Source organism: Lissotriton helveticus, chromosome 3_1 (genome assembly GCF_964261635.1).
Source record: "Lissotriton helveticus chromosome 3_1, aLisHel1.1, whole genome shotgun sequence".
In the NCBI taxonomy this organism is placed as follows: Eukaryota; Metazoa; Chordata; class Amphibia; order Caudata; family Salamandridae; genus Lissotriton; species Lissotriton helveticus.
This window is the reverse complement of record NC_136061.1, coordinates 277504631-277526999: the sequence shown is the minus strand read 5'-3', so window position 1 is coordinate 277526999 and position 22369 is coordinate 277504631. Positions and strand designations below refer to the sequence as shown.

The window sequence follows — 22369 nt, the reverse complement described above, 5'->3', positions numbered from 1 at the left end:
GTCGCGGGGGAGTGCGTGCAGGACGGGGGGATGGCTCCGATGTGTCATCCGGGGTTGTTTCCTGTTTAAATTGTATGAGCAGTTGTGCCCATTCCAGGGAGATGGGGTGTTTGCGCACTCCCTGCACCTCTTCCACACATATGATAGCTGCTTCTGCAGCCCCCCATTTGTTTACCGCCCCAATCCAGGCCGCCACTGGAGGACCCGAGGGTGCTCTCCAGTGCGTAGCGATGGCCCGCTTGGCTAAGAGGAGGGCAAGGGATGTGAAGCGCCACTGTACTTTCTCAGTTTTCTTACGTTTGTAGAGTCCCAGTGCGCATATTTCCCAGGAGTCGATGTGCGGTAGACTAACCAATGCGAGGAGTGTGCGATGTATCGTGGACCAATAGTGGTGTAGAGAGGGACAGTCCCAGAACATGTGTCGAAAAGTCACATCTGGTAGTTGACAGCGCGGACAGTTGAATGGCGTATCCGGATAGTACCGGTGAAGCCTGTCTGGGGTGAGATAGGCTCGGTGCAGTACGTTAAATTGTATGTTCTTAAACCGTGCATTCCTTGACACTTTCTTCGTGTATTCCAAAGCGCGCACGCACTCCGTGTCGTGAAACACCCTACCGATGTCGTCCTCCCAGGTTTGGTGTAGAGCGTCCAGGGGGACATTAGCCAGTTCCCTGATGGCCTTGTAGTGCCACGTGATGAGGTCTCTTCAGGCCCCCATGCGGAGGATCGTGTGAAGCACCGGATGTGTGGGCGTTTCACCGTCCCGGAGATTCCAGAACGGCTGTGCACTGTCCACAAGCTGTCTGTGCGTAAGGAATTGTCTCCGCGGGAGGTCATACCATTCCTCCAGCTGTTCGAAAGTACGTAGCTGGCCCTCCTGGAACAATGCCTCCACCTCCGTTACATCATGGTCCATCCATGACTGTAGGGCCCTAGTGGTGTAGTGCAAGGCCCCACGGGGGAGTCCTACTAAGGGCAACAGTGGGGAATAGAGTGGTCGGCCTTTGGACATACGATGAATGCGCATCATATACTTGCTCGCGACGGATACTTGGAGTGGGTGGGTGCGGGACGGTTTGGTCCCAGGTAGGAGCATCCGTCTGATGACCGGCAGAGGTATCTTGCCAGCTGTCATCGTCGTCTCCCCATCGTAGCGTTCGGCCGTCCAGTGGGATAGCCACTGGAGTTGTGCAGCCAGGAAGTATGATTCAAAAGAAGGGGCTCCCAGGCCCCCCTCTGTGGTTGGTAAATAGAGCATGTGTAGTGCCACTCTGCGTCGGCCAGTACCCCATATCAGTGTGGTGAGTAGGGAGTCTAGTTCCCGGAAGAATGACCGAGGCGATATCACCGGCAGGTTGGCGAAGTGGTATAGCAGTCTGGGTACCATTATCATTTTGGCTATAGCCACACGACCGATGGGCGCCAGGGGCAGAGTCTTCCAAAAGTTTACTGCCGATCGCAAGCCCGCCAATACCTTACGGTGGTTGCCCTCGTATAGATCTGTCGGGGAATGGTAGAGTCGCACTCCCAAGTATCTGGGGGCATCTCTGTTCCAATGTAATACCTGGTGCCCAGCGACACTTCGTGCGGTGCCACATGAGGTCCGAGGGGGTAGACGGTCGACTTGTCCCAGTTGACCCTGAGGCCCGAGAGGGATCCAAAGGCTTGTAGGGTATCCCATATCGGTGTGAGGTCACTCGTCACATCACGGACATAAAGGAGTAGATCATCTGCGTTTAAGGATATACAGTGGGTCATTCCCGCAATCGGGATCCCCCAGGCGTCTCCCTCCTGACGTAGCCGCACAGCCAATGGCTCGACCGCTAGCGCGAAAAGGATGGGGGAAAGAGGGCATCCTTGTCTGGTTCCTCTCTCTATCGGGAATGGGGCGGAGATTAGTTTACCGATCCGCACTCTAGAGGTAAGTCCTCCATATAGGAGCCGTGTATGCCATTAAAGTCTGGCCTACATTCAGGGCCTGGAGAACCGTGAACAGATGTGGCCATAGTAAGGTGTCAAACGCCTTCTCCACGTCAAAGATCAAGCACGCCGCATGAGGGAACCTGTCCTTCACATTGTCTTGGATGTGAAAAAGTCGTCTCAGATTGTGGGAAGTATTGCACCCGGGTACGAAGCCGCATTGATCACGATGGATTAGAGGCGGCAGGATTTGGCTATGATCCGCTAAGATCTTTCCAAGAATTTTACAGTCCGTGTTGAGGAGTGTGATGGGTCTGTATGATGAGGGGTACGTGGGGTCCCTGTGGGGTTTGAGGAAGGTCACTATTATGGATTCGCGGAAGGATGCAGGTAGAGTACCTGTGGACAGGGCTTGTATTTGTATTTGTATGGGATATTTCTAAAGCGCTAACTGTCGCTCCGAAAGGAGCATCCTGGCGCTGGGCAAGTGTACAAACCAAATATCAAGATCTAAATGGCAGCCATTACAAAGCCATCTGGCAGACTAAAAATCCACGTTTTTAAATGCTTCCTGAAGGCAGTTTCCTGTACAAGGAGTCGGAGGTTGAGGGGCATAGCATTCCAGGCTTTAGAGGCCAAGACTGTGAGGGTCTTTCCTCCTTTGGTTTTAAGCTTAAATCTTGGAATATTAATTAAATTACCACCAGACGACCTCAGACATCTCAGGGGATTATAGCGGGTGAAACGTTTCGTGAGGTATCTCGGGCCTGTCTTATTGAGGGATCTAAAGGCGGTTAGTAAGATCTTAAACAGAATCCTTTTATGTAGGGGTAACCAGTGAAGGGTCTGGAGAGCAGCAGAGGCAGAAGATCTTCTAGATGATTTAAGGACTAGTCTTGCTGCCGCATGTTGCACGCTCTGTAATTTTTTTAGCGTAGCTTTCTTAACTCCAGCCATTAGCCTGTTACAATAATCTAGTCGTGATAATATCAAGGCTACTGCCACCGACTTTCTAGAGTCCGTAGGCAAGAAGTCAAAGAACTTCTTAAGCGATTTAATGAGACTAAAACAGCTTCCTGCAGTATTCCTAACATGTTGGTCGAATGAAAGAGAGGAGTCAAATATGACTCCTAAATTTCTTGCAGTTTCAACTGAGTGAGGCGGAACAGGTGACTCTTCCGGCCACCAGTCCTTTGGGCAGAAGAAAACCTCCTCGGCCAAGGGTAAAATCTCAGTTTTGTTGGTATTGCATCTTAAATGATTATTTGCCATCCAGCAGAATACATCCGTCAAACAGATCTTAAAATTGTGTTCCGCATTGGTGGAATTTTTATCCAGAGAGACCACGAGTTGGGTGTCATCGGCATATGATGTTACTAATATGCCGTATGACGCAAGAAGAGGAACCATATAAATATTGAATAGTAACGGGCTCAAAATCGACCCCTGCTTCCTCGTATATGGCCGCTAAGTGGGGTACTACTTGGGCCGCGAATGTGCTATAGTATTCCAACGGGAACCCATCCATCCCGGGTGTCTTCTTCCGTGCGAGGGACCTGATGGCGTGTTTGATATCGGGAGCGTAATTTTACTGTCAAGATCCTTTTTGTCTGCCTCTGAGATAGTGGGGAGTGTGTGTGTTCCCAGGAAGTGTCAGCGTATGGGGCGTGGTCTGCTCGGGAGTTTGGTATATCGTCGAGTAATAATTGCTAAACACACGTAGGATGTCGAGTTGAGAGGTACGGAGTTCTCCGGCCTCATCCCTTAGTTCAGTGATAGGCTGTGCAAGCACGTCTTGTTTGGCTATCCACGCTAGGAGAGCCCCTGCTCTGTTACCCTCTCTGTGAGCCCGTGTGGCATACATGCGGAAGTTGTATTTACGCAGGTCTCGGAGCATTTCCGCATGTGTGCGCTTAGCTGCAGTTACTTGCTCTGGGGTGGCTAGGCCTTGGTCCGAGGCACGGGATTCCTGCGCTAGCGCTGTTTCTGAGGTGTACAACGCATGTTGTAGTGTCGTGCGGACCCCCACTATCTGTTGGATGCAGTGGCCCCAGGCGGTGACCTTGTATGCGTCCCACTCTGTAGCCCTAGAAGTGGTCGAGCCCGCGTTGCGTTGGAAATGTTCCTGGATAAAATCCCCGTGTGTTTGCCTAAAAGCTTGATCCGTGAGGCATTCCTGAGGGAGCCTCCAAGTAGGGATCGGGGGGTGGGGTGGCCTCCAGCGGAGGGACACTACGTGTGCCACGTGATCTGACACTATATGTCCCAGGTAGTCAGTCGGGAGGATATCTGCGGAACATAGGAATCGGTCGAGGCGTACTCGAAGGTTATGGGGAACGGAGTGAAAGGAATATATCTTGGATGCTGGGTGTAGCGTTCTACAGGCATCTGCCAGCGCCCAGTGTTCCACCCATCTGCGGAAATGTTCTGTTTGTTTGCGCGCCGGGGAGTGTGGCGGTGGGTGTGTGATCTGTCTAGAAGAATGTCCAGTGCACAGTTGTAATCCCCACCTAAGAGCCAGGGCATCATTGTGTGTTGTGCTAACACTGCAGTTAATTTGTCCCAATACTGTTCTTGCTCCGTGTTCGGGGCGTATATGCAGCCGATCAGGAGCGGTTGACCCTCCAGTAAGCCGCTAATGATAGTGTATCTCCCTTCATTGTCTAACAGTCTATGCTGTTCTTTAAACGGCACGCCTGGCCTGATCCAGATTAACGTGCCCCTCGAGAAGGCAGAGTATTTTATGACACATAAAATACCACGCCATTTTCTGTGGAGGCGGCCTACTTCTTGTTCCGTCAGGTGGGTCTCATGTAGGAGGGCCACCTGTGCCCGCTGACGCTTGATGTAGGCATACATAGAGTACCGTTTTGCGGCCGTGTACAAGCCCCTAACGTTTAAGGTCACAAATTAGATGTCTGTATTAGGTAGGGTAGTCATCAGAGGTGAGCGACTAGGTGTGTGGACCCTATGGAATGGCACCTCCCGAATCCGCTAAACCCACCCCTCCGCTCCCCGTCCGCCCTCAGCGGCCCGAAAATGTGCGACTCTAAAAAGTCCCCCGCAGCCTGCCTTGTGATTAGTCTAGGAATGTAACTTTGTGAAGGGGTAGGAAACCTGAACTTTGGGGAACATTCCCAACGGGGGGGACCCATCGCGCTAGGCAACACGTCCAAACAATAGAACATAATTAGTCTTTAGTTCGTAGTCGTGGGGTGGCGGCTAGATGTTCTCCCAGGTGCCGCCGGCTCCACGGTCAGTATAGTTGTAACAATGGGAGTAGCCCTTTGAGTGTCCTGCAGGGCCCGGCAGCCTTCCAGTGGTGGTTTGGGACGTTGAGGCCAAACATCAACGCCCGTTGGGGCGTTCTCGCCGACTCTTGCCTTCCCGCAGGTGGTCGGGTCCACGAGGATTCATAGGGTGGCCCCGTACGTTTCGGGGTACAGCAACCAGCAATCGTCACGTAGCCGTCGTCATTACATGAGTAGGTCTGCGGTTTGTGGCGTCACCACCGGGTGTGACTGAGACCCATCGCGGGAGGCCAGTGCGTCGCTGGCTTCGTCCTCAGAGCTTAACAGGTGAGGCCCTTTGTCCATATCTGATTCCTCGCCTGTTGGTCCGAGCGCGGTCACCGCTTGTATCGCCTTCCTGCGCTCTGCGATGATCTGGGAGAGGTCCGGAGAGCCGTTCCCTGGTTGGGCAGAACGGGCACTGAGCTGTGTCAGGGTGATCTTGCGGTACTGTCTCCGTGGTTGTCTTTTAGGTGGAGCATTCTGTGAGCTTGGCGCCGTCTGGTGGCGGGGGACGTGTTGCTCCACCCAGGTGTCTGCTTCCTTTGGGTCCAGGAAGAAGTGCGTGGTTCCGTCGTGGATGATTTTGAGCTTTGCCGGGAACAGAAGGGCATATTAGACGTTCTTCTGTCGAAGTGTACGCTTGATCGCCTGGAAAGTGACTCGCTGCTGCTGAACTGCACGAGAGTAGTCGGGGAAGAGCATCACCTGTTTGTCTTCAACCTGCAATCGCCCATGCGCCCTGGCCGCCCTGAGGATCGCGTCTCTATCCCGGAAGTGTAGTAACTTCAGTAGGAATGGTCGCGGGGGTAGGTTGGTTTAGGTTTGCGGGTCGGCACGCGATGTGCCCTTTCGATGGAGAAATAGGGGGTCAGGTCTGTGGCTGGTGTAAAAGTTCTAATCCAGTCCGTGATGAACTGTTTGGGGTCAGTCCCCTCTGTACCCTCTGGCAGGTTCATGACGCGGATATTGCTCCTTCGGGAGCGCCCTTCTAAATCATCCGTCTTGGATTCTAAGGCCTTGAGGCGGGATTGGAGGTCCGCACTGTCGCGCTGGTGTTGTTGTACTTGCGGGTTGAGTGACTGCACCGTTTTTTCCTCCTGATAGACCCTGTCCGTCAATTTCCTGTGGTCGTCGTGGAGAAGGTTGAGATCTGTGGCTAGAGCGTCAAATTTGGTTTCCATCGCCACTCTGGAATGTTCTATGGCTGCTAGGACCTGATCCAGTTTTCGAGAGGTAGAGTCCGCACCGTCGTGTCCATCACGTAGTGCGGTGGAGGCGGATGATTGGGGCGGTAGCTTCTGCGAATCCGCTCCCTGCGTGTTGCCTGCTGTTCGGCGGCCCATTGTGGGGGGCCGTTGGTTGACTTCCAGTCGACCGGGTCATGGAGGTCCGGCGAGGGGGGGGGCGAGGGCTCCGCGCAATCTTCGTCTGTCTCGGCCAGTGCTTGGATCCTGTCACCAGTACAAAAGGGGGTGGTGATGGACGGAGCATCCGAATCAATCAGACACTCACACCCAGTCAAAAGATCTGGGTCTAATCCATCACCGTTCTTTAGCCCACTCTGCCACCCCAGTTCAGACATGGCTATATGCAAATCAGTCTGTCCCTGTGCCTCATGGGAACAGTCCATCCCGAACTGCCAAGCCTATGTCTTCCCTGGACCGGAAACAAGCTTCCGAGGACCGGTTTCTGGCATTCCAGCCGTCTTCAGCCCGGCTTGCTTGAATCCAGTGGCAAAGTGAGCAAGGGACTCACGTCTGAGCATACCCTGCCACACTTATGGCGGCCAAAAGCAGTACAAAAGGGGGTGGTGATGGACGGAGCATCCGAATCAATCAGACACTTACACCCAGTCAAAAGATCTGGGTTTAATCTGTCACCTGCACACCTCTGCGCTCACAGTCTCGGTCTGTGCGTTAGGGGCTGGGGGCAAATGGCTGGCCCTTCGTCGTCCCGGTGACAAGGCAGAGCATGCCCGATGCGAGAGTTTAGGTCCCGTTCAGTGGGAGACAGGAAGGGAGGGTCTCGGGACGGTAGGCCAGGGGGCGAAGCGTGGCTGTCGCGGGTCGATTACAATGGTGTCACACGGGTAATCAGGTTAGTCCGGTGCTTTGGGATCCCAGGGCTGCGGCGCAGGGCATCCGTAAGGAATTTCGCTCTAAAGCCTCGCGGCACAAACTGGGAGGAAGGCGGGGGCTTTCTGGGTCCCGTCAGGGCCGCACAAGGAGAAGAGGGCCAAGTTAACTCCGTCATGGGGCTTCTGGTCGTGTCCCCTTCTGCGGCAGTGGTGCGTGTCCCCCCCCCCACAGCAGTGTGGCGCGGTGGGGCCTCCTCAGACGTGTGGTGCAGGCCGTCCGGCTGTCTCGGCTGTCCGGAGCTCCAGGGGGTCACAGCGCGCGTATGAGGGCGTCTTCAGGGGTTCAACCAACTCGCCGGCAGCAGTATGGCATGGAGGAGGGCCGATGCAGCCGATGTCAGAGACCCGCAGCGGGGGTGTCTGTCCGTCTCAGGCCTCGTCCCAATGGTGCGCCCCCCGGCACTGCTAGTGTCTCCCCGCAGCAAGGCTTAGACACGGCGGGTCGCAACCGCGGCGGTATGGCCCTGGGGGTGGGGGAATGGGGGGGGGGAGGCAGCCGGCTTCAATGGCTCTTCCGGCCGTGTCCCTGTCTGCGGCCGTGGTGCGTGTCCCCCCCACAGCAGTGTGGCGCGGTGGGGTCTCCTCAGACCGTCCGGCCGTCTCGCTGTCCGGAGCTCCAGGGGGTCACAGCGCACTTATGAGGGCGTCTTCAGGGGTTCAGCCCTCTCGCCGGCTTCAGTATGGCATGGAGGAGGGTCGGTGCAGCTGATGCCAGAGACCCGCAGCGGGGGGCGTCTATCCGTCTCAGGCCTCGTCCCGATGGTGCAGCCCCCGGCACCGCTAGCGCCTCCCAGCAGCAAGGCTCAGACACGGCGGGTCGTGGCAGCGGCTGTAGGGCCCGGGGGGGCAGGGGAGGGAAGGCAGCCGGCTTCAATGGCGCCGCGGGCGTGAGTTGCATGGGTTCCCTCACCCTCAGAACTTCGGGCCACAATGAGGGTGAAGTCACCAGCACTCCTCCGGATCCAGCGGCGATGCTCCAGTCGAAGGTCGGGGACATCAGGGCCCGGCGGCACTCGGACGCCGTCACCTCACCCGGAGGCCGCCATCTTAGCGGAAATGCACGGGGAGCGACAGCGGAGTGCCGCAGGCCGTTCAGGAGCCGCGTACAGGAGCCCCAGGCAGCTCAGATTATCCACGGGGCATTCCGCCGGCCAGCTCTGTCCTCATATCCCCGATTGCAGGCAGGGGGACATCGTGGATCGCACCTGATGTGGGCCGGCAGCAGGAGCGTTAGAGAGAACGATCCGCCATCTTAGGCGGCTAAGCCACCCAGACACCTTTTATTTCTAATAACAAGCCTCAACTCAAAGTTAGCAATTGTTTACATCAATCACACATCCTTTGACAGCACTTAAGGCTTAGTAAATCTATATGACACTTCTAAAATAGTTTGTAATATGAAGTGAGTGTTGCACACTGTGCCAAAAGTCCTGCTACCCAATGGGTGTTACATATATTAAAACCCCAACCAAGTTACAATTGATTATAGCAGAATAACAACCTTGAAGCACTCACAAACAGTAATGACAAAGATTAGCACTTCCTTAAAGGAATAAACAGTCCAGAACAGTGTTTTTCCCCAGGTTACGTTCTCTAAAAGTCATTGTTTTATTCATAAGATTTCCAGTCCTAGGTCAATATTCACTATTAACAGCCTCAGGGTTTCCAGTCTTCAGAAAGTTCAATGCAATAATCAGCCGACACATGTTTTATCTGATACAGACTTTTTCAAGGCTTAATCCTAACATGAAAGATTTTTACGGAAACCCTTAAAGAATAACGTAGTAACGTGCTGACAATTCAGGTATGAAGTTTCTATGAATCAAAGTCAATATCAGGGGGCGGCTCTAGGCTCATGGCGGCCCTGGGCAGGGAGCGTAGGTAGGGGTCCCCCGGAGGAACGCAGGCGTGGAGGCCAGTGAAGAGGGGGGGGGGGGGGGTCAGGGTGTTTGGAAGTGAAACATAGCCGGAGGCCGCCAAAGCTCTGCCAGGTGCCGCCATGCAAATATGTATCCATCCTCAGAGGATTATTATATTAAGGATATATCTTTGCGTGGTGGCCCCTGGGGTTGCCCTGTGCAGGTGCACAGCTTGCACATGCCTAAGGCCGCCCCTGTCAATATTGATCAGTTGTTGTCTCATACATATATTAAAACTCGAACGATAAAGTATGATCAATTTACTGTTAGATAATCTTCACACGTCATGATAAGCTGTAAATATGCTACAGTCCACGGGCGGCAGAATACTCTGTTTTGCATTGGGCTTACAGTCCTCTTGAGATCACTGGACTTCAGATAATACATTTCAGGTAACATGCGTAGCCACTGTAAAAGCAGTGACCACTCCAAGGAGGGTGCGAATGCTAGTATTTAAAAAAACAATTCTTCCTTGCTGACTATAATCAGCTGCTTTACACACTTTCGGGGAGTGCATATGGGAGAAATCCGGAGTAAAGGACGATGGAAAGTGAAGAGAAGCTTGCTTCACATCTCTGCTCAGGAGTAGCTTTGAAGGCCATTAAGAATCAAATCCAGGTCAAAGTAGGCAGATTCTTTTTTTTTTTTTTAAGTTCAAAATGAGTTTATTGAAATTTTAGAGACAAAAGAAATAAACAAGAACAGTACATAACAAAAAAAAAATAATTAAAGCAGATAAGCGTAAATGACGACAATAATAACAAGAACTATGGATCCTAGGTAAATTTGTAGTAAAGAGAATCATTAATAAATAATCGTATAAGAAGAGGAAGGGAAAAAGGGGAGGAGGAGAGGAAGGGAAGAAAACATATCATTGCATCATAAAATCATACCATACAGAGTTACAAAGCAATTGAATACATAAAATACAGAAATACAAAAAAGGTGATAATGAAAGTCAAAAAAGTTCTTAATATACAAAGAAAACTAATTAACAATATCATTTCATAACATATGAATCAATAGGTGACCAAAACGATTGAAATGATTGTGAATTGTGATTAACACCTTTAAGTGATAGCTGAGCACCTTTCCTTGTAAAGGTAATCCACGACCACCAAGCGTGAACCGAAAGAGAAGAAGCATCTTTCCAACAAAAAGTAATAGATTTTAACGCAGCTGTAACCAAAAAATTAAATAACTTAGCCCTTGACTCACAAAGAGGAGGAGAAAGGGCAACCGATTTGCATATTAACAATATATATGTGATATTATCTTGCAAAGATAAAATATTCAGAATGATAGGCCAGACTTCCAACCAGAATTTCTTAATAACTGGACAATCAAATAACATATGGCGAAGTGAACCAGAACAAGACTTGCAGTGCCAACATAGATCAGACTGTAACAGTTTAGCATTATATAATCACAATGGTGTCCATAGAGTGTTGAACAAAATATACGCATTAGTTTGATATAGAGACACTGGGAGCCATCCAGATATGCTGTTAAGCCATATAGAAGACCAGGAGTCATCTGATAATGATATGGAAAGTTCATTATTCCAAAAAGAGGCAATAAAACCAACATTGGAGCCCTGAGAGATGGCAAATTTTTTATAAAAGATAGAGACAGCTTTGGAGGCTGATGTAACAGCTGTAAGGTAAATAAATAAATCATTGGTGGTAGATGAGGGGATACCATTTGGAAAGGAATCTAGAATTGAATTGCATAAGGATTGATATTTAGGGAAATCTGAATCCGGGATTTTAAATTTTAATTGGAGTTGCTCAAAGGGAATAAAGGCAGTTCCATCAAACACATCTTTGAGATATAAAACACCTTTTGAAATCCATGAAGACCAGAAGTTAATGTTTTGGTTCAGTTTAAGTAAAGCACTGTGCCATAAAGACAGGTGGACTGTAGAAAGTAAGGGTAAGTCAAAATTAGAATCCAAATCATTAATGATTAATCTCGAGGATTTAATTATAGATGATCGATGAACAACCTTGGAACCAGAAGACATCGATATCAGAGAAGGCAGAGAAAAGGGTCGAACAATTGAGGATTCTAATTCAAACCAAGTTGGAGGTCTGACAACCGGAGAATTAGTAAACCATAAGGAACTTTGTTTTAAAATAAAAGCTTCATGATACAGGTGAAAGTCTGGGAGTGCAAAACCAGCCTGAAACTTAGGGAGTTTAATTTTCTGTAAGCAATACGAGGAACTTTGTTTGACCAAAGGAATTTAGATAGCAATTTGTCTACATCCTTATAAAATTTGAGGGGAAATTGAGTGGGAATCATAGTCAAGGAATAAAAAAATTTAGGAGCAATGTTCATTTTTATAGATTCCATTCTTCCCCACCAGGAGAGATGAAGGGAAGACCACTTGGAAGTTTTATTTTTAATATACTCAACTATGAATTCGCTATTTAATGTCAAAGTAGCAGGCAACGATGATGCAAATAAAATTCCTAAGTATTTAAGCTTATTTTTTTGCCAAATAATGTCTGGGGTTGGTAACATATCTGGAGTACAAAAAGCATTTAAAGGAAAAAATTCAGTCTTACTTACATTCAATTTGTAACCAGAAACCATAGAGTATTTTGTAATAATGTCTAATAGGGAAGGAACAGAAGAAATAGGATTACTAATAAACAATAAAACATCATCAACATATGCTAAAGTTGTAATCATAACATCATTGATCACAATACCCTGAATATTATCACAGTAACGGATATAATTAAGAAAAGGTTCAATTCCTAACAAAAATAATAGTGGGGAAAGGGGACAACCCTGCCTAGTACCTCTAAAAAGGGAAAACTGAGTAGAAATTTGACCATTAATAAACAAACGAGCAGTAGGAGCAAAATACAAGGCAGAAATCATACGAATAAAAGAGGCACCAAAGTTAAAGGACAATAAAGTTTTAAATAAAAACTGCCAATGAATTTTGTCAAATGCTTTTTCAGTATCAAGAGCCATAACTCCTGCAGGAGAAGAAAGAGATGGGCTTTGCTCAATAATGTGTAACAATGTTCTGGTGTTGTTAGCAGAGAACCTATTTTTCATAAAACCAGATTGATCTGGGTGAATAATGGAGTGAAGGACTGGAGCTAATCTAGAGGCAAGGATTTTAGCATACAACTTACAGTCTTGATTTATTAGGGAGATGGGACGATAATTAGAGACTAGGGTAGGGTCTTTATCGGGTTTGGGCAGTACAATGATTAAAGCGTCCGCAAAGGAACCAGAAATGGTACCAGAGGAACTAAAATGGGAAAATATCTCACTCAAATAGGGCAAAAGGAGAGACTGAAATTCTTTATAAAATTCAGCTGGGATACCATCCGGACCTGGAGATTTATTCTTAGGGAGTGATTTAATGGCAAGCAAAATTTCATCACAAGTAATAGGAGAATCTAAACTAAGTCTATCTGATGGAGAAATTTGAGGTAGAGTACACTTATTCAAAAAGGAATCAATTAAAGATTCATCACAGGGATCAGGTTTACTATATAGGGAAGAGTAAAAATGCAAAAATTCTTGAACAATATCATTATGGGAGATAGCCACTTTTCCCTGAGAACCACGTATCGAGGTTATTTGAGTCTTATTCCTCTTGATCCGCAAATAGTTTGCAAGGAGTTTCCCAGACCTATTAGTGTTGAAACGAAATTTAGCATTGGAATTAGCGAGTTGGATCCCTGCTCTAGTACTAAGTATAGTATTAAATTCATAACGAAGTTTTTGTAATTTAAGTTTATATTGAGGGTCATTAGAGGAAATAAATAAACTTTCGAATTTAGCAATTTGTTTTTCTAAACGTTTAACATTAGAGTTAAATTTTTTGTTCTCGTGAGCCATAATAGAAATAGTGGCACCTCTAATGTAGGCCTTGAATGCATCCCATCTATTGATAATTGACGATGAGTCTTCAGGGTTGAACAAAAAATAGTCTTGAATAGCCTGTAATAATTTGGGTTTATGTGTGTCATTAAGTACAATGTTCGTGTTCATACGCCACCTATTTTGTTTGGTAAAAGGAGAGGAGATATTTAAAACAAACGGAATTAGAGCATGGTCGGAAATATCAATATTACCTATAACAGGATTGGTGGCTGATGGAAGTAAAGAGGGAGAAATCAGAAAGTAATCAATCCTCGAATGGGAGTTATGGGGATTAGAAAAAAAAGAAAAACATTTATCAGTGGGGAAATGCAATCTCCAAATATCAGCCAATTTGGTTGTGTGAAGAAAAGATTTAAAGGCATGGAATACTTTAGGAGGACGGAATTTTGCAGAAGAGAGTCTATCTAACAATGGATCAATAAATACATTAAAATCCCCCCCAACAATCAAAGGAGCCTGCCCCAACTGCAAAACTTCTGTAGTTATAGTAGACCAAAACAAAGGGTCATCAGCTGTAGGGCCATAAATATTAAGCAGATAGAATATTGAATCATGAAGTTTAACCTTAACTATAACATATCTACCTTCTGTATCGGTAAACTTACTAAGAATCTGGCAATTCAACCTTTTAGCAAAGAAAATTGCAACACCATTTTTCTTTCCTTGTGCAGGAGAGGATACAATATCATCTACCCACTTTTTTTTCATATAATGTAAAATATTGTCGTCAATATGCGTTTCTTGGAGAAAGCAAATGTCCGCTCTACATGCACCCAGGTAATCTAAAATTTTAGTGCTTTTAACTGGATGTCTAAGACCCTTAACGTTAAGGGTGACAATTTTAATATTATGAGAACTAGCCATCATGAATTAGAAGGAGACACAGAAAGAAAGATTGCAAGAAAGCGAATGGGAGAAACAGCCATGGATAAAGAGTAACTCTATGTAGGTAGCAAGAAAAGGAGGGACACAAAAGGAAGATACAGGAAAGGAAAGAAAAAGAACAAACAAGATACAGAAATAAGAACATAGAGACGCACACCCGTTCCTCAAGCATGGCCAAGAACCGTTGGAGCCCATAAATGGATAGTCATTAAATGCCAGGGAATATCAAACTACGATATTCAAGTGACGGCATCCTGAGTTTCCATCGACGGTGAAGCTTGTTGTTCCAGGAATAGTCTTAAATCTTCAGGGCGATGAAAAGATTTAGAGAAAGTGTCTTTCCAGACTCTCATCGTAGAAGGATCAAACAGACCATATTTGAAACCAAGGCTTCTCAGTTGTGGACGAAAAGAAGAACATTCTTTGCGGATAGCAACCGTTTCCTTTGCAAAGTCTTGATGAATAAAGATTTTGGAGCCATTTACCAAGAGAGAAGGAATATCTCTAGCAGCTTTCCTGATAAGAACCAGATGATGGTGTCGCAAAACCTTAAAAATCATTTGCCTAGGTTTGGTGTGGCGAGGATTTCTATGCGAAGGAATTCTATGTGCCTTGTCCTCTTCAAACTTTTCGTAAAATGTAATATTTAGAAGACCAGGAAGCAAGGATTCTAGGTAGCAGCGACAGTCAGATCCTTCAACCTCTTCAGGAAGATTGACAATACGGAGGTTGTATTGCCGATTACGGTTTTCCAATTCCAGCAGCTGAGTATGCATTGGTACTATTTGCTGCACCAAAGGTGTAAAATAGTCCAATTTATTTTTGTTATCCTGAATTTTGATAGCATTATCAGACACTTTCATGGACATGGACGCCATATCTTTGCGAATATTTTTCATTTCAATTGCAATAGTGTCAGTGTTCAGTCGCAGCGCTTTAATTTCTTCTAAAATTAATGTGAGGGAAGGTTCAGAAGATTCAACAACCTTAGATTTATTTGGGGGAGGCAATACTTGCTGTTTACTCTTATTAGTGGCAGAATTCTTATTATCCATCTTGAGGTGAGTAAATAACCAAAAGCGTCAAATAAATGCAGAAAAAGAAAAGCACCTCAAAAGTTTAATAAATATTAGGGAAAAAGATGTAAAATTCCCAAAAGCTGTCCAGAAACAGCAGTGCAGTAGTTAATAGGGTCGTGGGCGTGGTTAGGCCCAAGCCAGGCCCTCTCTTTCTGAGCACCCCGCCCCCTGTGAGGAGGAAGCCGGCAGAGACTGGGACCAAGGCAGGGAGAGGAACCAGAGGGCCAGCAGGAACACTTCCCACGAAGAAATCGCTCAGAAAAACGAGCAGAAGGTAGGTAAAACGCTTATCTTGCGAGCGCTGCGCTGTGAATGAGGTTCCTGACAAAAATTCGTCGTATTTCGGCAAATTGGGCCGATTACATTACCGAGCTCCGGTGGCGGCGGCCATCTTGGACGACGCGCTCGCGCGACACCCCCAAAGTAGGCAGATTCTGATTGACAAATTTAATCTGACCAAACCGGGAGGGTCCACGTCAATTCCTTTCTGCCAACACTCACAGGCAATATGATGCTGGGGTTCCATAACAGCACTCACATCTTCGATCAACATGTTCCAAGACACTGTATCAGGCACGCACACTCATTGACATTTCAAATGACATTCACAAATGAGGAAGAAATAAATAAATTATTTGCCACGCATTCAGAGAATGTTTCCACAAAAGTCTTTAATTATTGCTAGGGAAAACGGAAAATGCCTTGACTGTTCAATCGCATCCCCGCAGTTGGTGGTCAGAGAGCATTGCTCGAAACCTACTTTATTAGTGTCACTTGAAGAACATGTCGCAAACACCATCATGGAAACTGGTCTAAGGTCCAAGGTCAAAGCAGTAAAGAAAATCCTAAGTAGCTTAACTTGCAGCCTGGTTCATGTTACCTTGGAGTTTAGTAACTTAAATCTCCAACAAAAATGCTTTCGCATTCTGAAAGAGCTGGCCAGCTATGAGGAGCTTTTATGCAGCACAGTGAAGGTGATTAGTGGCGTTTTGTGCACCGTTACAGAAGACTCATCTGACAGCTTTCAACGAAGACCTTTTACAGTGTTAATTGCATCTGCTGGACACACATGTACGTTAGTTATATATTGCATTTGGCAGCGATAACAGTTGGTGTGAAGAGGAAGGCCAAATTTGCCTTTACTTTTTATAATACCAGTCATATATGCATTTATATTTAGTCATTGGAGCTGTGTTGCTTGCATGAGACGTATGTTGTTTTTTCAGTTTATTTAATAGTAGCCTTTTGCCATCTGAATGGCACCTGGTGCCATGCTTGTTGCATGAAACAATAGTGATGCTGATTAAGAATCTTGGTGAACTGACATTTATTATTTTTAAACGGGTACGACTTATTCAACCAAGGCCTTGTGTTCAAGTCGTTCCCTGTTTTTAGTAGTCAATGTGTGATGGTGGGCTATTTGTGCATTGCTACTGAAGCGAAATGTTTCCATATATATGCTCCTAGGTGCTTTGTTGGGTGCATGAGATTGTGGAGTAGACGAGTCTGGTGTGTTTCACCCCTTGCATCATTATGAATCCTTCATTGTAAAACGTTCCTTACATGTCAACTGCCATAATACTCATTGCCACAACTGTGGGCCAGACTCGAAAGAGGGACAGCTTATGTAGTTGGAATAACTCTGACCAAATACCCTTTGACGTAGTCTCTAGAGCGCGAATACATATATTTCAGGTTTGTCTTTACCCACATCTACATGGCAACATACAAACTGCATTATACAGAGAAAGAAAGTGTAAGAGGTGCATGACATCAGGCGGTTCCTAAATCATTAACTGGCATTGGCACATGAGGTCTGCAAGTATTGTATTTAATTTGGCTGTGAGTGTAGTGTCTGTTTACCACATTTCCCTAATTTTCAGCAGTCTCTCTCAGGTTTTTCTGTTATGGATGACCCTACTCCAAAAATCTTACATTTTTCCATACATTTTTAAGAGCGAAATAGGTGAACCAATCTTTGTTCTGATCAGTGCCAGAATGGTTGCTGAAGGTAGGAAACTATGTGAAATAGCGCCTGAAAATACAAATATTGTAAGTTAAGTCTTCTCTTCAATCAGAAATGTACTTTGTTGGAGAATGCATGACAGCCGCATGCCTGCTGACTGTTTCAATTCTTGGCGCCAATTTGGAAAATGTGCTTTGACTCAGGATGGACAGCCATTGTGGAAACAAATGAATGGTGTGATGTTTCTAAGATTCCTTGATTTCCTTTCATTAACAGTAGGTTTCTTGATACTAGATCTGTGTAATTTGGTTGATATTTAATTAAAACATTCTGCTTCATAAAATGTAATAAAGCATGTGAACTTGAAAATTAGGTATTATTTTTTAAGATCTGTGCCCTAATATAAATTAGTATTGACTTTGTGCTCCCTGTTTGTATTAGAAAGTGCGTTATATATGCATGTACATATACATTTCGGTGATGCTTTACATATTGTGTTTCTCAACATTCATTTGTTTCTTGGTATGTCTGTAAATTGTTTTGACTCGTTGCTGTAATTTGTTGTACTTGTGATCTTCATTTGCAGGAGGGTTTCTGTCTGATGCTGGCTGGTACAGTGACGCAGAGAAGGTTTTCCTTTCTTGCCTTCAGTTATGTACACTACACGATGAAATGCTTCATTGGTTTCGTGCAGTGGAGTGCTGTGTAAGGTATGTGGTACTACAAAGTGTTCATGTCCCCTAAAGTGATCACTCGCCTCATGTCCATAGGCTTTCAGAAAACTCATTATTCTTTGAATTTTAATGTCTGTTTTCAGAAAAGCCAGTTCACATTTAATACAAACATAAAACGTATAATGCATGCTAATAAAGCATGAAAACAATTTTCAGAAAAGCCAGTTCACATTTAATACAAACATAAAACGCATAATGCATGGTAATAAAGCATGAAATCAAAAGATGTTTAGAAATGCATTAGTCGCAGACTACAGAAAATAGTTGTATTTCTTCTGTTTGGGACAAACACCTTCCGCAATAAATAGTTTTTGTTTACTGTAGAAGTGTGATCGTGTTTGCAACGTTAGTTTGTTACGAGAATGTTCAAGACGTGCAGGTAGTTTTTAATATTGGGGTGTTATCTTTAATTGTCTGCCGCTCACTAAAAATTGCAAAATTAATATGATGTAAGGCATACAACCAGGTTTTCTGAAAAAATTCTCAATACTTGAAGTTTTCAAATGAGGCAATGATGAAATCAGCACGCGCATATTGGACGTGATTACTTTTAATATGGTTACGCTTCTGGTTAGGGTATTGATAGAGCACAACATACACCAGGGGTTCATTGATGCTAAAATAACTGCAGGAGTAAACGCAGTGTAAAGATTGCACGTTGTTGGTTAAAAAAGAGTCTTAAGAGGTTTTCTGACCAGAGTCAGAGAGGATTGTCTGCGAAGAGTAAGTGGAAGAACATTCCAAGATCTAGCACCTACAATGGAAAACACTTTCCCTGAATTTTGTCATACAGGATTCAGGGATTAGTAAAAGTAATTTTTGATCTGATCATAGCCGTCTTATTGGGCTATATATAGAATGTACATTTTTGGCCTGAAAGTGAGGGACATTTGAATACTTTTCCCTGTGGAAAATCGCGATTGCATTTTTGTTATTACCTTAAATGCAGAGTTTACATGCTTTTTCAAACTTATTGGTGGCTCATTATCTTTCTTAATGTATGCTCAAGTCCTCTTCCCCTACTCTACTTTTAATTACATATTAATCAGCGACTCACTTTGTCAACATTGATTGCGCAAGTATACGTGCTTTGAGATTGTCTGCACTGTAGAACTGTTTTAGGAATTTAATGATTTTATTTCGTTCATTCTATATATGTATTCTCCAGTTTGTTGTACGGAAAGTTATCTCACCATATCTTGAGTAAGGAATAAGATTTGCTCAAAATAATGGTGCGTTAGTGAAAATGTAGGTAGCGGTTGAAGGCCTACGCAACTATCAAGAAATGAATGACAATAAGAAACAGATTCCTCCTCTATTACATACAAAGTTATACACAAATGACATATGCATTTGCACATTTCCTTTTGAAGCATGTTACCTTTCTGAAATGGGTAATGGGGACGCTTCCTGAAATGGTGATATGCTTGCAGACTTGCACTGCGAACTGTTAGGCCTTCTCAGCAATAGAAGTCTAAAGTACGCAGAAATCCATCATATTACAATTTTACTGTGGTTTCATAAATATCTAGAAAAGAGCCGTTGATAGTGCATGGCTCTTGATCGTCACACTTTAAACACTTAGTAAATCTTTTTACTGTTTAGCCACACTTTTTCCAATTTTTAAAGTGTTTGTCTTCTTTTCCAAACCCCCTGCGCAGATTGCTGCATGTCCGCAATGGGAACTGCAAATACCATCTGGGAGAGGAAACCTTCAAGCAGGCCCAGAGTTATATGGACAAACTTTCCAAGCACGGCCAGCAAGCTAATAGAGCTGCTCTTTATGGAGAACTGTGTGCTCTACTGTTTGCAAAAAGTCATTATGATGAGGTAAATATTTGTTTAATTTTGAAGTGTTCTACTGCTGTGTGCAATGTAATACTATTGGGAAGTCAATCAATCAACTTTATTTCGGTTCACAGAACCAAAAAAAGTACAGTAAAAACATGTAAAAAATCGCTTAGAAAGCACACAACTGTAAAATACATTCATTACAGTACAAATTAAGGTGGAACCATTTAAAACCATATTACATTCATTGGCAGAAAAAGGAATACAATATGTTGAACCTCAGTGCTAAGACAGTTGCCAGAAAACCAAAAACCTCAAAAAGAGTCCTAATATGGACTCAAAAAGGGTCTGCAATGCCATTGGGTAAGATGTTTAGGCTTGGCAAAATGAATGGGTAACTCAAAACACTTTGCTAACTTTGTTAAAATGCACAGTGCATTAAAATGTAAATAATTCGCCCTTGTAGCTTTTGGTTTTTACCAACAAGTGTCGATCTAATATGCCAGATTGAGCGCACATAATTGGAGATTGAGTAAACCATATTGCTTCTCTTATCTAACTTACAAACTCTCAAGGCATTATGCTGGTGTACGAGACCAAGGAGCCGGCAATAGGGAGCAATCCAATTTGCATGCTGCTTTGCATAAGAAAAGAATAATACATGTTCTTCATTTTCTACACCATGACAACCCTGGGGACATAAATTAGTAAGATTGTCACTTTTGTTCCATGAGCAGGTAAAGGATGCTAAAGGTAAAATCCCTATCCTATATTTGGTAGATAGAGCTTTTGTAGATGGGAAATTTACATAAACCATGAATTCTTCAAATTGCGGGGTGCATTCTAAGGACAAGTAAGAGTCTGTAAGGCTGCCTAAGGATATTTCAGATATTCTAGCACAAGACAGTATTGCAGTAACAAGATTTTACAGTTTCTCTGGCACAATCTGGTATTGAAGTGGGTTGCAACTAATATTCGCTCAATCCTAACGTAGTCAACCAGGATTGTATATGATATAGCCAGGGGATTGTGTATGTTGAATGATTGTCCAATATCTCCCTAAGACAAGCTTTATTCAGAGCCAGATCCTCAGTCATCTATAACCTAACCCAATATAAGATGGGTTTTAAGCCAGCTATATCTGAGATTTTTCTAAGGTTTAAATCGAATCCTAAAGGTAATGGAGCACTATTGGGGAGCCTCATTAAAGATTTAATAAATCAGTTTTTGCTTCTGTCAAGTGAGTCGAGGTTGAGGTAGCCCACAAATCTGCTCCGTTCAAAGCTGCCCTGCATGCTTGAACCATGTATATCTGCAGGGCTGGTGAAATAGTGTATGTAGCGCCTCTGTAAGCAAACCTAGTAAGAGACCTAGTGTTTTAAAGTCAGTGCGCTATTTTCAGTTTGTGCAGACCATCTATGGGAATCATAGAGTCTCTCCCCTTAGAAGTCGAATTCAGAGACCATTTCTAACATAGCAACGTCTAAAACTACATTACTCCTAGCTTTTTTCCAGAGACTGAATACCATGTATTTGATTTTACTATTTATTTGCAGGCCATGGTCTTTGCAGAATAGACTGAACTTCCCCAAAAGGGTACTTAAGCCCTGCAAAGTTTCAGAAAGGAGAAGTGTGTCATCTGCAAATGGCAGACCCTGAACTTTTAGTCCAGCCATTTTGGGGGGATCGTTCTCGCAGTCCAGTGAGTGATAAATCCATAGATGAATAACAGGAAAAGTGTGGGTGCCAGGACACAGCCCTGGCAAACACCTTTTCTGATAGGGATGTCCTGGTTTCCCCACCCGGTCCCCACCTAGTTGAAAGTCAAGCCAGCAGGGACCCCTATTCTCTCCAAGACCTATAGTTGGGACAGGGTCGAAAGCGGCTCTCAAATCCACAAATGCAACAAATAGCGACCCCCCCCCCCCCCGGTCTGTATTAATGGTTTTCCATTATTTGGTTAGAAACTGTACGATCTAGTCTGCCATACTTGTCTTGGGTTTAAACCCCACCTGGAAGTGTGACAACACATTTTTAGACAGTCTTCACTCCAATACGTTTGTCAGGAGTTGCTTGCTGTAGATCTTCTGGACATTATCAATAAAGCGTGTGGGCAGATAATTGCCTGTGACTTGTCTTTCTCCCTTTTTAAGTCTCGCCTGGTGTTACAGCGCGCATGCGCTGCTCGCTTTGTGAGGGCTTCTTGAAATCAATATTCTTTGAGAAGCTAAGTTTCGGCTCCGCCCGTTATTTCATTGGTGTGTGTCATTGGTTATGGTAAACGGTGCCTTTTGATTGTGACTGATACTTTTTAGTCCCTCCTAGTTACAGTTTTGTCCGCTTTTTGCCTCGCCCACCAGGACTATAGTCCGTGATGCAGTGTTTTCTAATTACTGGGTGAGCACTTTTCATTCATACAATGGCGTGGCAACAGCTTTTTTTAAGTCGGTAGCCACTTTTTTTGTTTGTTATTGAATGAGGACAGCGCTTGTTTATTTAATTATTTAGCTGCGCAATTTGCTTTCACCTCGCTTGTTTTCTTTCGGCTTTGCTAATGACTACAGCTTTTTTTTCTAGCCAGCTGTAGTGCCCGCTGCATGTACAGAGGAAGGCTTTTTGAAGCCCGTATCCGCGCTTGTTTATTTAAAGTAAATATCTGTTTTTACTCCAGTGAAGGTGCGTGTTTAAAATCCATTTAAATATCAGTATTTGCTCCAGTGGCTGTAT

General features: G+C 45.0%; 1 protein-coding gene across 2 annotated transcripts in view; it reads left to right on the top strand.

Annotated features, from left to right (window-relative positions):
• The window catches only part of APPBP2 (amyloid beta precursor protein binding protein 2), a 422870-nt gene that overhangs the window by 257368 nt on the left and 143133 nt on the right, over window positions 1–22369 (top strand). For both annotated transcript variants that reach the window (XM_078679805.1, XM_078679806.1), the window contains 2 exons: window positions 17704–17827; window positions 19513–19681. In XM_078679805.1, coding sequence (XP_078535931.1) covers window positions 17704–17827; window positions 19513–19681 — 293 coding nt within the window. The remainder of the gene's footprint in view (window positions 1–17703; window positions 17828–19512; window positions 19682–22369) is intronic.